Raw genomic sequence first — 12,454 nt, 5'->3', positions numbered from 1 at the left:
GGCCTTCCCCCAGCCTGGACCCCGCCCCTCAGCGGAACCAGGAGCATCAGCCGCAGCCACGCCTCCGAGCTCCGGGCAGCTCCGACGCCCAATGGCCAGGGAACACGGAAGCTCCGCCCATGGGCCTTTTTGCGCATGCTCTGCAGCCTCGCGCTGCCCGGGTAGTAGGGAGAGGCAGGTGCTGTCATGGAAGACCCTGCAACGCCCGGGACCACCCAGGGAGTCATAGAAAACCAAGGAGTTCTGTCGGCGGCAGGTTTGGGAGGTAGGCGGGGCGGGAGTCAGGTGGGGAAAAGAAGCCCTCCCTGAGTAGCTAGTCTGCCGGGCTCCGCGGGAGGCCGAGGGCGGGTGCTCACGGCCTGTGTTCCTGGGTGTGTGTCGCAGGAGCCCTGGTGGAGCTCACCCCGACCCCCGGCGGCCTGGCCCTGGTGAGCCCTTACCACACCCACCGGGTCGGAGACCCCTTAGACCTCGTGGCGCTCGCAGAGCAGGTGCAGAAGGTGAGGAGGCGCGGCTGGGGAAGTAAATGACCAGCTTCGTGCACGTTTGGTCCTCCAAACCACTTAGTGTGGGGTAGCATTTGTCCTCGTCTCCATTTTATACGCGGGGAAAACTGATGGTCATGGCGAGTCGGTGGCCTGACTCCAACTGATCTTCTGAGACCAACCAAAGACCCCTTCAGCTGCAAATTGAGTGCCCATAATCTCCCTTCATGGGAAGGTTTGCACAGTACTTTAAATATTCATGATTTCATTTGGGCCTTAGGACAGCCCTGTCAGGTAGGCAGTACAGTCATTCTTCCTATTTGACACGTGAAGGGAAGTTTCCAGGGACCTTTCAAGATCACTCTAACGCAGTTCTGCAGGGATGCATAGCCCGCTTACTTTAAACTGCTTCCCTAAGATCTTTACTTCTGACCTGAGGACTTGTAGAGCTTAACATATTTTAGAAGGTCGGGGACTCTAAGTTTTGCCCTCTGTCTTCATTCACTGGACACAGTATTCCCAAGCCCAGTGCTTAGACATTGATTGCCAAAAGAAGTAAAATAAGGAGGAAATATGACGTAACAGAAATAGCACTGGGAGTTTGGACACATGCGTTTTAATCTCAGTTTTGATATTAACTTGCATTGTGACTTGAGATAAATTACTTTTTTCTGGACCTCAACTTCTTTATCTATAAAGTGCAGGGTGTGAACTAGGAGAGCTCCTAGATCTAAATTTCTTGAAAAACCAGATTTCATCTAATCTTTCTTACCAAGACGTCCAGTTGTAGAACCCTCTTTGATATGTACAGGTACAGGGCCTTGCTACTTTAAAGCTTATGCTATCCCCCTTGTCCTTGTATACACGATCACATTTGGCCTTGGTTATGGTCAAAGGCCTTCATTTTGCTCGAAAAAAATTTAATAATATGCTCAAATTCCCTTACATGTACATCTCTACTTCAGTTTTGTTTTTTTTAATTAAGAAATTTTCAAATGCTTAGGAAAGCTCCTTTGATTCAAATCATGTGCTTTCTCTTTTCTAGAGAGGTGGGAAGCAAGGTATAACTTTTATGGATTAGGAGAACATTATGTGTCTTTTTAATCAGATCACCTATTGGGAGGGAGGCTCCCAAAGTCAGATCTTAGGCAAAACATTTTCAGTGGGTTACTGAGTGACCATTATGTGTATTACAATGGCCTGAAACAAAGAAAGAAGGAACACGGTTTTTGTCCTTTAGCCTATAATCAATCTAGTGAAATACAGAGGATGCATTATTGTGCTGCTTCCATTTTTCCAGTATTAGTCTTTGAGAAGCTGAAGAAAAAACACTATGGAGATAAAGAGAATCGAGCATATTTCAATCTGTGTACTGAAATGTACTTTCTAGCAGGACGGACTTCTTAACATGCCATTTAGGCATTCGTGTGTGAAAGCTCGGGAACCCTGGTTTTAAGGCATGAAATTTGGAATCAGACTGATCTGTGTTGAAATCTTTAACTGCCATTTATTAGCTATGAAACCTTGGACAGGTTGCTTCACCTCTCTGAGTCTAATTCCTAAAATGAGAAAGTGAAGTTGGAGTTCATCGTCTCCAACTTCATAAGGTGTTATGAGAATTAAATGAGACAATATGCAAAGGGCCTCAGAGTGATTAGGGCCAGAGTTTGTGCTTATCATTATTGGTACTCTTTCTCTCATTTCTGTTTTAATTAGGCTCATTTGTGCACAAGTGACAGATTTGTTGCCCCCTTAAGAGAAAGGAGATTTACTGTAAGGCCACTCCTAACCCAGAACTATCCTAGCTCTAGAAACCACCTATTCTCTCCTTGGCCATAAGGTGCCTTATTGTCCTTGGAACAAAATGCAAATTCTTGTGTCAAGGGCCATAAAGCCTTACATGATCTGGTCCCTGCACTCTTTTTTACATCTCCCCTCACTAACTACTCTTAAGCTGCACTGGCCTTAGAAATGCCTGGAAGCTGCTTCTCTGGTTTTTTGCATGGCTGGCCCTTTCCTTTCCTTCAGACCCAAGTCAAATGTCACATCCTCAGTAAGGCCTTCTTTTTTTTTGCGGTACGCGGGCCTCTCACTGTTGTGGGCTCTCCCGTTGTGGAGCACAGGCTTCGGACGCACAGGCTCAGCGGCCATGGCTCACGGGCCTAGCCACTCTGCGGTATGTGGGATCTTCCCGGACCGGGGCACGAACCCGTGTCCCCTGCATCGGCAGGCGGACTCTCAACCACTGTGCCACCAGGGAAGCCCTGGCCTTCTTATCTTTAGAAGGCTATACCCCACCCCATTCCAAATGACAGTATTATTAAATTGAATTTGAATGCCTCTAGACTACACGTGCATTCTAATTCCTGCATTCTAATTCCTCACCACTCCCTGTTATTAAACCAGTTGTTTCATTCGTTATCTTTGATCTGCTTCTAGCATGTAGTTATGGTTATTTCCTTCATAATAGTGCATCATTGTTCCAAGTACATACAACACTAATTATCTTTCTTTTTGGTGTCTGTATCACTCCCCAGGGCGGTGCTATGCAATATGGTAGCCACTAGCTTCATATGGCTGTTGAGCCTTGGAATGTGTGGTTAAGTGCAGCTGAGAAACTGAGTTTTAAATTTTAATGTGAATTTGTTACCAAGCCCAAGCTTGCTCTGCTCACTGTACAACAGGCCAATAAATCGGGAGACGAGGTGTTGAGGCAAGGAATAGTGACGTCATTAAGAAAGCGGGGCATCCGAGAAGCTGGCAGACTAATGTCCTATAGTGCCATCTTATCGGGGTCTGGTTGCCAATTTCGTTTATAGAACAGAGAGAGGGAAGAGGTGAGGAAGTAAAGAGGCCATAAGTCTTGCAGAATATCTCCTGGCTTGGCTAGTTTTGGGGAGGGGATGTGTTAATTTCTTCTTTTTTGCAGCCATTCACAGGTGGGCAGGGTCAGAATGTCTCCTTGTGAGCAGAACAAAAGCATTTTAGTTTAACATTCAGGCAGAGGGGCAGGGTTCCTGAGGCAGGCCATTATGTATGCTTATGCTACAGACAGCATCATTTTAGTGATTATAGTAACAAAAGCAGTGAAAAGCAAAGGTTAAAGTAAAAGAAACAGATTCAACATGGAGTCAGATTCTGTTCTTCCCTGTAACAATTTTAATTAATTTAAATTTTAAAACCTGGTAATTGATTCAATTACTGGAAACTTTTAAGTATATTTGGAAATATTTGAATATGTGATTCAACTCTTTCAACTGTAAATTTTAGGAAGTCTCAATAGAGATCAAGTTTTTCCAATGAAAATTTAGCATCCAAATTGATAGGTGCTGTGAATATAAAATATACACTTAATATGAAATGTAAAATATCTCTTAACAATTTTTATATTGATTACATGTTGAAATGATAATTTTTTTGATAGGTTAAATAAAATATGAGATTTTTTTTTTTCTTCTTTTTTGGCTGCGCCATGCAGCTTGCAGAATCTTAGTTCCCTGACCAGAGATTGAACCTGGGCCACCGCAGTGAAAGTGCCGAGTGCAAGCCACTGGACTGCCAGGGAATTCTGTATATTATTAGAATTAATTTTACTTATTTATTTTTACTTTTAACAGGGCTACTAGAAAATTTTAAATTACATATGTGACTTGTTTCATATTCTAAAGGATAGTTGCATTAGACTGTAATCTTAACGAAGTCAGGGACCTCTTTCTCATGTTTGCCAATGTGTGCAGTGCCTAGCATGGTGTCTGACACACAGTAATTGCTAAGTGTATATTCGTGGAACAGATAGAGGCTTGACTCAGCTTACTCAGTTGTTTGTATTCACTCGTAACATGGCTTATACCTGACCTTTACCTTAAGCTTCCACAACTAACCAGCAAATTCTCTTAATATTTCTTAGTTCAAATTTAACCTCTTACTTTCTTTTCCTTAACTTAATTGTATACCACTAGAAGTTAACCAGTTTTGGGGGGAATTCCCTGGTGGTCCAGTGGTCAGAACTCTGCACTTTCGCTGTCAGGGCGCGGGTTCAATCCCTGGTCAGGGAACTGAGATCCTGCAAGTTGTGCAGTGTGGCCAAAAAAAAACCCAAAAAACTTAATCAGCTTTTTGTGAAAAGTAATCTGGAAGTTTCTGATGGATTTCTGATGTCTGAGTGATAATCCTTCCCAATACATGAATTGGTCACACCTGTCTCTCCTAGTTTTGAAAGTTATTTATTTTAAGCAATTTCCAGTGCCTTCAGTTGAATTTCCTAGCACATGGCAGACAGTCCTCTGTGTATATTATAATTGTTTCAGGTCTACATCATAGTGCAGTCTTCTAAAAATACATTTAAAGTAACAATTAGGAATGCAAATATAAGTTAAAATATAATTAAGTGTGATGTAAATAATTCAACTGAGGTAATGGTCAGATTAACAGATTCTTTCTATATATAGTTAGGTTCCTATATAGCAGGTGATAAGAGGCATACCACAAGTGTCTTTGGATTTTCATTGTAAAACCCATCCCTGATTTCAGAAATGTTTAAATGTGAGAAAAAAAAAATGGAGACCTGAGGAATAAGTGGGGTCAGTCGGGCAAAAGAGCAAGAAGGAAACATTGGGTGGAGGAGAGGGCATAGTCCATATTATTTGGAAGCAAGAGAGAGCAGGGCATGTTGGAAGACTGAAAACTTTGAGTGTGACTAGAATCTAGAGTGAACAAGGTAGACGCTTTGGGAGATAGAAAAGGAGCACTTATTTCTGTGATGTGGGTTGTGTCAGCATTGGCTTTTTGTAAGCAGTACTGTTTGAGCTGGGCCTTGGGATGAGTGGGCGTTCACGGGGGAATGGTGAGAATGGGAAGAGTATTTTAGGCATAAGCAAAGATGTTAACATAACATTGGGATCTAAATAAGAACATCGTAGAAGCCTTATCCTTTTTTTGACCCACAGTTCAGTTTTTTTCTCACCTTAGGCTAATGAATTTGTCAGAGCAAATGCCACCAACAAGCTGACAGTCATAGCCGAGCAAATCGAACATTTGCAAGAACAAGCCAGGAAGGTAAGTAGTGGCTTTTAGATAAGCGTTCATTTTCTTCGCTTAGTTCATAGGATTGACTGAACTTGCTTATAATCATTGTAACTTACTTGTTTCAGTACCTCCTAGAAATATAGAAGTGTTGAGTAAAATAGAATAAGCCCAAGAGGTTAAGTATAAGTGTTTTCACTGGGAGAAAGCTCAGTGAGATAAAGCATTTTGAGGGGAAACTATGTTTTCAGTTATAAAAGAAATGTACTGACCACAGAAAAATTGGAAGGAAATGTAAAAAACATTCAAAAGCCAGTAACACTCAACGTTTTGAAATACAATTTTCCTAAAGGCATTTTTACACCATAGTAGCGTAACATTGTGTAATTTTTCTCTTCAGTATCATCTGGATCTCAGTCATGATTCACTGCTGTGGGGGAGCAAGACCCTAGGCATAGAACGGTTTCCAGATTTTGTGTGGGATGGTCATTGAGTATGAGTGCCTGTTACCTAATACCTAATTGGTTACATCTCTGCGGTTCTTAGGTATTGGAGGATGCTCGCAGAGATGCTGACTTGCACCATGTAGCTTGTAATATAGTGAAAAAACCTGGCAACATTTACTACCTTTATAAACGGGAGAGTGGTCAGCGGTATTTTTCGATTATTTCGCCAAAGGTCAGAACATTTAATTTTTGCACAAAAATCTACTCTTGTCTTTGAGAAATTCTTGGGTGTGTTGTTTGTGTGTGTGTGTGTGTGTGTGTGTGTGTGTGTGTGTGTGTGTGTGTGTGTGTGGTGTGTGTGAGAAAATGTAGGCATAGGGGTTGGGAAGTGGTTTTCTAGAAAACTGGAGGTGGCATGAGCCCAGACATGACTCTGAAAAATATGCATGTGCTTAAATTATTTCACAATCATTATCTCTGTTAAGGGAGGTATCTGATGTGTAATGTAATGGTTTCTAAGAATGATTCTGACTGGTCTGGAGTGAAAAGCTAAAAAAGAAAATTGTGGTAGAATTAGGACATGAGCTCAGTTTCTTTATCTCCTGCCCTGATCAGAACTGACTCCTTTGCCTTCTCTAGGAATGGGGGACAGGTTGTCCACATGACTTCCTTGGTGCCTACAAGCTACAGCACGACTTGTCCTGGACTCCATATGAGGACGCTGAGAAGCAGGATGCTAAAATCAGCATCGTGAACAAGTTGCTAAGCCAGCCAGTGGCTCTGCCTCCAAGCACTGAACCCAGCTTCCAGGGCTTCACTTCCACTTCCAGAGTGGACTCTGACAGAGGCTGTCATGACTAGGACCTGTCACCTCCTTCTTGCCCCAATCTCTGCCTTGATGGGAGGTGGCGTGAGCATCGAGGGCATGTAGGGGAATCATGAACTTCTTTGAAGGTGGTCCCGTGTGACTGTAAATGCTGTCGTTATTACTTTTAGTTGGGATGGTAAAGAATCACATCAGTCTCTTTTGGGATCCTCTCCAGGTCACAGATACTCAACTGGTCAGTTTCAGAGTACTGGCCAGTGTACTTTCCTTCTCCTTTCTCTCCATCTGTTCTCCCATAAGTCAGAGCATTAGAGAAAGAAGGGTTTCTTCTTCCCTCGAAAAGATTGGCAAGTCATTTTCCAGAGAGGACTGTTGTTAGTCTCTTAGTAACTAGAAGTGTTTGAGATTGGGGTTGTGGCTATTTAACAGTTGGTGCAACTCCAGCTTCAGATTCGTCTGGGAACCAGAATGTTGGGTACTGGCAGATGATAAACAGCTTGGCTTGGCTCGCGAGCGAGTGTGTGGTTCTGGCATTTCTGCACGATTGATAAGGTTTGGCTTGTCCCATTCTGCTCTTTCTGCTGAGCTAGGATGACTGGAGAATTTGAGGCAGCAACAATGGCCAGGTTTCGGGACAGTCATCCTCCAAACTCACAGAATTTTAGACTTGGAAGAGATTTTGGAGGCTACCACTAACAATGTTATGAATCCACTCTCTAGCCCCACTGAGCAGGAGATCCAGAGTTCCGCCATCTGCAGCAGGAAGAATCCATTAAGTGGCAACTTTAGAATATTGTGGAAAAGAGAATAGGACAGTGGGTAAGAAACAAGAAATACAGCCAACCTGTTGGTTATGAGTTAACTCAGATTAAAATTCATTTTGACCTGAATTATTCAGGAACTTAACAGAAGCTTTTTGGCTGAGTTACTCTATGCTGATTCTGACTGAGCTCTTGTGGGACTCTACCTCACTTCCTGTTTGTTCAGTGGAATTAGCTAAATTGATAGCATAGCCAGCATTGCTGTACTTCCTTCAGGGCCATATAATCTGTTACAACATGCTGTAAAAGGAGTGAGAGATCTGTACTTGAAATCAAATTGCCCAAGTTCCTTTCTGGGGATGAATGTCCTTTGTGTTGATCTGCTTGGTAATGCCACAATCTCATCCTGGTGTTAAGGGCCTTTCCTTATAAGCTTCGCTCCTTGTGAGCTGTAAATGGTCCACAAAGGCCTAGCAGAGGTTGGGACTAGAGTCTGTCAAGGTCGCACAGATGATACTTGGTCACTCAGTTCACAGGAGGATGCTCTGGAGGCAGCCGCGAAAGCCTCTGGCTGGGAGGCTGCGGGAAATGGGACACACACACACACTAGTGGTGCAGGAGTTGATTCTTACTACAGAAAGTTTCCCAGATTTTCAGAAGGTTTTGACTTGCATGATAATGACGTTTTGAGTAGGTGCTTTGTTTTCCATTGCTGCATTAATTACCACAAACAGTGGCTTGAAACAGCACACATTTATTATTTCAGAGTTTCTATGGATCAGGAGTTCAGGCACACTTAACTGGGTCCTCTGCTTCAGGGTTTCTTTTCTCACAAGGCTGCAGTCGAATTACTGGCCAGGCCTGTGTCCTCATCTGAAGGCTCAGCTGAAGAAGGATCTGCTTCCAAGCTCACTTAAATTGTTGGCAGAATTTCAGTTCCTCAAGGGTTTGTAGGACTGTGGAGCTCTGTTTACTAATGAACTGTTAGCCAGAGGCTGCCCTTAGTTCTTCGCTACATGAGTCTTACCAACATGGCAACTGTCTTCATCAAAGCCAACAAGGATGAGAGTCTGCTAGCAGGATGGAAGTTATGGCAGTGACATCTCATACCTTGGCTGTGCTCTGTTAATTAGAAACAAGTCACTAGGCCAGCCCACGCTCAAGGGAGGTAATTACCTAAGGGTGTGAATACCAGAAGGTGGAAATCCTTGAACCTTAGAATCTGTATGCCGCAGTGCTCAGAGGGAGAAGGAAGGCTGTGGGTAGAAGAGGCAGTATTACAAAGTGGTTAGACTTGGTGGCTTTGAAGTCACAGATCTGGACGCGACTCTCAGCTCTGACAAAATAACCTCCCCCTAGTGTTCCTGCTTCCTCCTCTGGTCCCTTCTCCAGTCCATTCTGTATTCAGTCATCAGCTTGATCTTTTGAAAATGCAAATCCACCTCACCCTTGACATTTATCCTAACCACTGGAACAGAGAGCAGTGTGATTCAGGAGCAAACTCTCTTCCGTTCAATAAGGTGTGCTCCTGGCACTGACCACCAGGTGGCGTCACTGCAATTTCCTGGTTGTCTTGAAAACGCAAACCGACCTCACTTTTTAAAATTTTTTTACTTTGTTACAAAGGATATTGCATTTTAAATTTTTGTGAATACTGCTACAGATCCACCTCACCCTTGACATTTCCTAACCACTGGAGCAGAAAAGAACAGTGATTCAAAAGCAAACTTTTTGTTCAATAAGGTGTGCTCCCTACACTGACCACCAGGTAGTCCCATTGTGCTTTCCTGATTAAGCCAGTTACCAAGCTTAGAGAAAGTTAGTGGCATTGTGAAGTGATTTTGGAGGTAGCATCTCCTAGGAGGACTAGCACCCAGTGATTATAAACAGTAACCATTTTTCGCTCATCCATCCATCTATCCATCCATAAGTGAGTAATACTTAATTACTGAGTATTAAGTGCCTTCCAGGTTCCAGATTCTGGAGAATGACACAGGTGAGTAAGACAGGCCCGTATTTCCAGGAAGCTCACGGTCTAGTGGGGGAGAAAGCAAGTCAGCCATTACAACATGGTATAAGAAGGACTATGATAGAGGTGCACATGGAATATCATGGAGCACCAGGGAGGGCTGCTTAACTCAGCTTGGAGAATTTGAGAAGACTTTTTGGAAGAGCTGACACCTGCTTGGGTGTTGAAAAAGGAGCAAGAGTTAGAGCTTGTTTGGAGGCTCCAACTGTCGTCTCTGTAGGAAGGATGTCTTTGGGGGTTAGGGCAGGGTTTATTTTTGGATGGAGTTTATTTGTGAATGAACAAAGGGATATCCACTTAACAAGCCATATCAACCAGAGTAATCCTGCCAGTCAGGAAGGGTGGAGTGAGATAGGTCCCAGCCGGAACACTCTTACTTCTAACAACTAGGAGATAGGTTGATGAGGAATAGGATGAAAAGTAATTCTAGACAAAAAAATAGCACGTGAGGGACACTGACAAGAAGCAATATGACATTTGGGGAATTGCAGCTACAGTGAAGAATATTGGCCAGGTGGGTATGAGAGGAGAGCTAATTGAAGGGTTGGGGGTAGGGAGTTGGTAAAATTGGCCTTTTTAGAAAGCTCATCTTGGCAGTGGAGGATGAATGGGGGAGAAACCACTGGGAGCCTCCAACCCAGTCCAGGCAAGAGATGTTGGAGGTTTGAACAAAGATGGTGATGGACTGAGAGGTGTTGTATTTCATCAACTGTAAACGTACCTTTCTTCCCCCACGTTTTAATCTCTCAGACCTAGATGCTACTAGATGTCAGTAGTATGTCATCGTTTAATAATGGTCTGTCTTAACAGTGGATGGCATCTTAGGCTTGATGAAGTATGGCATTTTGAAAGTACAGTAGATCACCATCTTGTTAACTAATACGATGTGGCAGAATGAGTGGAAGGAAAGAATCTTAGATAATGCTTGAATTTCTGGCTTGAGAGTGTGGATGGTGGGAATCTACTCAACAAAATGTGGAAGAGGAAGACATCCCTGCTATTTTCCAAAATAATTAGCAATCTGTATTTGCCTCAATAATCCACCATGCTGGCCCTGCCTGGTTCACTGGGTGTAACAGCTGACACTACTTCCTTTTCTCCACATTAGCATTCCAGAAGGAGGGAAAGAAGGCTTGCTTGTGTCCTTACCTTCTCAAGTTATCAGTCCACAAGTATTGAGAGTATTGGTGGTGTAGACACAAAGATGATAAATACTGTTTAGTGAGCTTTTTTTCTGCCAAGCATAGCCAACTGTTTGATTTAATCTTTATATAATCCACCATCAATGAGGTATTATACAGTATTCCTATTTTACAGAGCTGGGGCATCTCAGACATTAAGCAACTGGCCCATGGTTACACAGATAAAAAGTGGCAGAGATCAGGCTCAGACATTACTATTTGATTAAAGTTTCACCATCGCTATAATCATAACCTGTTTTGGCCGATTAGGACAGTCCTAGAATATCTCTACATAGAGGTGTGAATAAGTTAAAATACAAAAGTGACAGAGTAACGTGCATATGGGATACTATAGGAGTAGTTCACTTGAGTATTTAGTGATGAGCATGCAGACGATGTATATCAAGGTCCAGAGAAGGTAAGTAACTTACCTAAGGTCACACAACTTAAAAACAATTGAGCCCACATCTCTGGCACTAAAGCCCATGTGGAACCCCCCCACATACAAGATAAGGTTCATTCCCTAAAGGAGCCAGAGCTTGGGAGGGAGGAGCTACTAAGTGCCTGGAGTAATTAGACTTCCGTGGTCCAAGCAGCATTTGATTCAGTGGACTACTTCCTACTCAAAAGCTTTGTTCTTCATTTTGATTTGGAATATTACCATCTTCTGCTTCACTGGCTGCATCTTTTCTGTCTCCTGACACATAGTTTGGACTGCTCTGGGGCCAAGTCTTTGGCCCTCTTTTCTTTCTCTACTAGGTGATCTAATCATTTCCCATGGCTTTAAATGCCACCCATATGCTCTTGACTCACGTGTGTGTCTCCAGTCCTGATCCCTCCCTGAGTTTTATGCAGACTTCATTTATCGAACAGCTTCACTTGATGTCATTACAAACCTAATGTGCCCAAAATGGAAGTGTTGAGTTATACCCCAAACCTGTTTTGTTACCAGTGCCTCTCTTTCCATCAGCACCTGTGTCACACTGCTGTTGAGGCCAGAAACCCAAGTCATCCTGATTCTGTTTGTTCTTCCCACACCAATCAGCAAGTCTTCTCAGCTCTGTCTTCAAAATACATCCCACATCTGACTGCTGCTCACCACCTCCACCCCTCCCCCTTAGTCCAGGCCACCAACATCTCTAGCCTGGACGAATGCAGTAGCCTCCTAACTTGCCTCCCTGCCTCCATTCTCACCCTCCTTCATTCTGTTTCCAGAGACTGTAGTCATCCTCTTAAAAAAGTGAGTCTGGTTATACCTCTGTAAAAAATGACCCCCAAATTTCTCATTACACTTAGAATAAAGTCCAGACTCTTGCCAAGGTTCTATGTGATGTACCATTCTCAGTACTCACTGCATTCCCACTGACTGTGCTCAGCTCATCAGCACATCAAGCCTGTTCCTGCTCCAGCGTCTTTACATTTGTAGCTCTATCTGCCTGGAACATTTCCCCCAAGGTCTTTTCGTGGTTTGTGTCTTCTCAACATTTAGGTCCCTGCTCAAATACCACTTCACTCATTACCCTATCAGAAGTACCAACACCTCTCACATCAAAATACTTCTGACCCTGTTTTGATTTCCATGGCACTTGTCGTGACTAGACATTATTTGTTGCCTTTGCCCCATACTTGAGTGTAAGTTCTCTGAGGGCAGAAACAGTATCTTGTTTATTGCTATATCCCTAGCACCTAAAATAGTGCCTGGCA

At 43.3% G+C, this 12,454-nt stretch overlaps 1 protein-coding gene across 2 annotated transcripts; it reads left to right on the top strand.

Annotated features, from left to right (window-relative positions):
- Window positions 1-150: 150 nt before the first annotated feature.
- On the top strand, window positions 151-6,911 carry LOC308611939 (uncharacterized protein C1orf50). Of its 2 annotated transcripts, none has more exons than XM_081224129.1 (5): window positions 151-256; window positions 385-500; window positions 5,454-5,540; window positions 6,054-6,185; window positions 6,593-6,911. In XM_081224129.1, the coding sequence occupies exons 1-5, from the start codon at window positions 187-189 to the stop codon at window positions 6,812-6,814; spliced, it is 627 nt and encodes a 208-aa protein (XP_081080255.1). In that variant the 5' UTR covers window positions 151-186; the 3' UTR covers window positions 6,815-6,911. The 2 variants fall into 2 exon arrangements, with proteins under 2 accessions (XP_081080255.1, XP_081080254.1); XM_081224128.1 differs by having other exon boundaries at window positions 151-265.
- Window positions 6,912-12,454: the final 5,543 nt, after the last annotated feature.

This window comes from Mesoplodon bidens (assembly GCF_964165515.1).
Source record: "Mesoplodon bidens genome assembly, chromosome: 2".
Taxonomy (NCBI): domain Eukaryota; kingdom Metazoa; phylum Chordata; class Mammalia; order Artiodactyla; family Ziphiidae; genus Mesoplodon; species Mesoplodon bidens.
Note: the sequence above shows the minus strand (reverse complement) of the source record. Positions and strands in the feature narration are given on the sequence as shown.

Excerpts from the sequence above, each read along its gene's own strand:
- LOC308611939 (XM_081224128.1), top strand. The coding sequence starts at position 187 with ATGGAAGACCCTGCAACGCCCGGGACCACCCAGGGAGTCATAGAAAAC. Across the intron at positions 266-384 it reads GTCGGCGGCAGGTTTGGGAG|GAGCCCTGGTGGAGCTCACC; the intron begins GTAGGCGGGGCG and ends TGTGTGTCGCAG. Across the intron at positions 501-5,453 it reads TCGCAGAGCAGGTGCAGAAG|GCTAATGAATTTGTCAGAGC; the intron begins GTGAGGAGGCGC and ends TTCTCACCTTAG.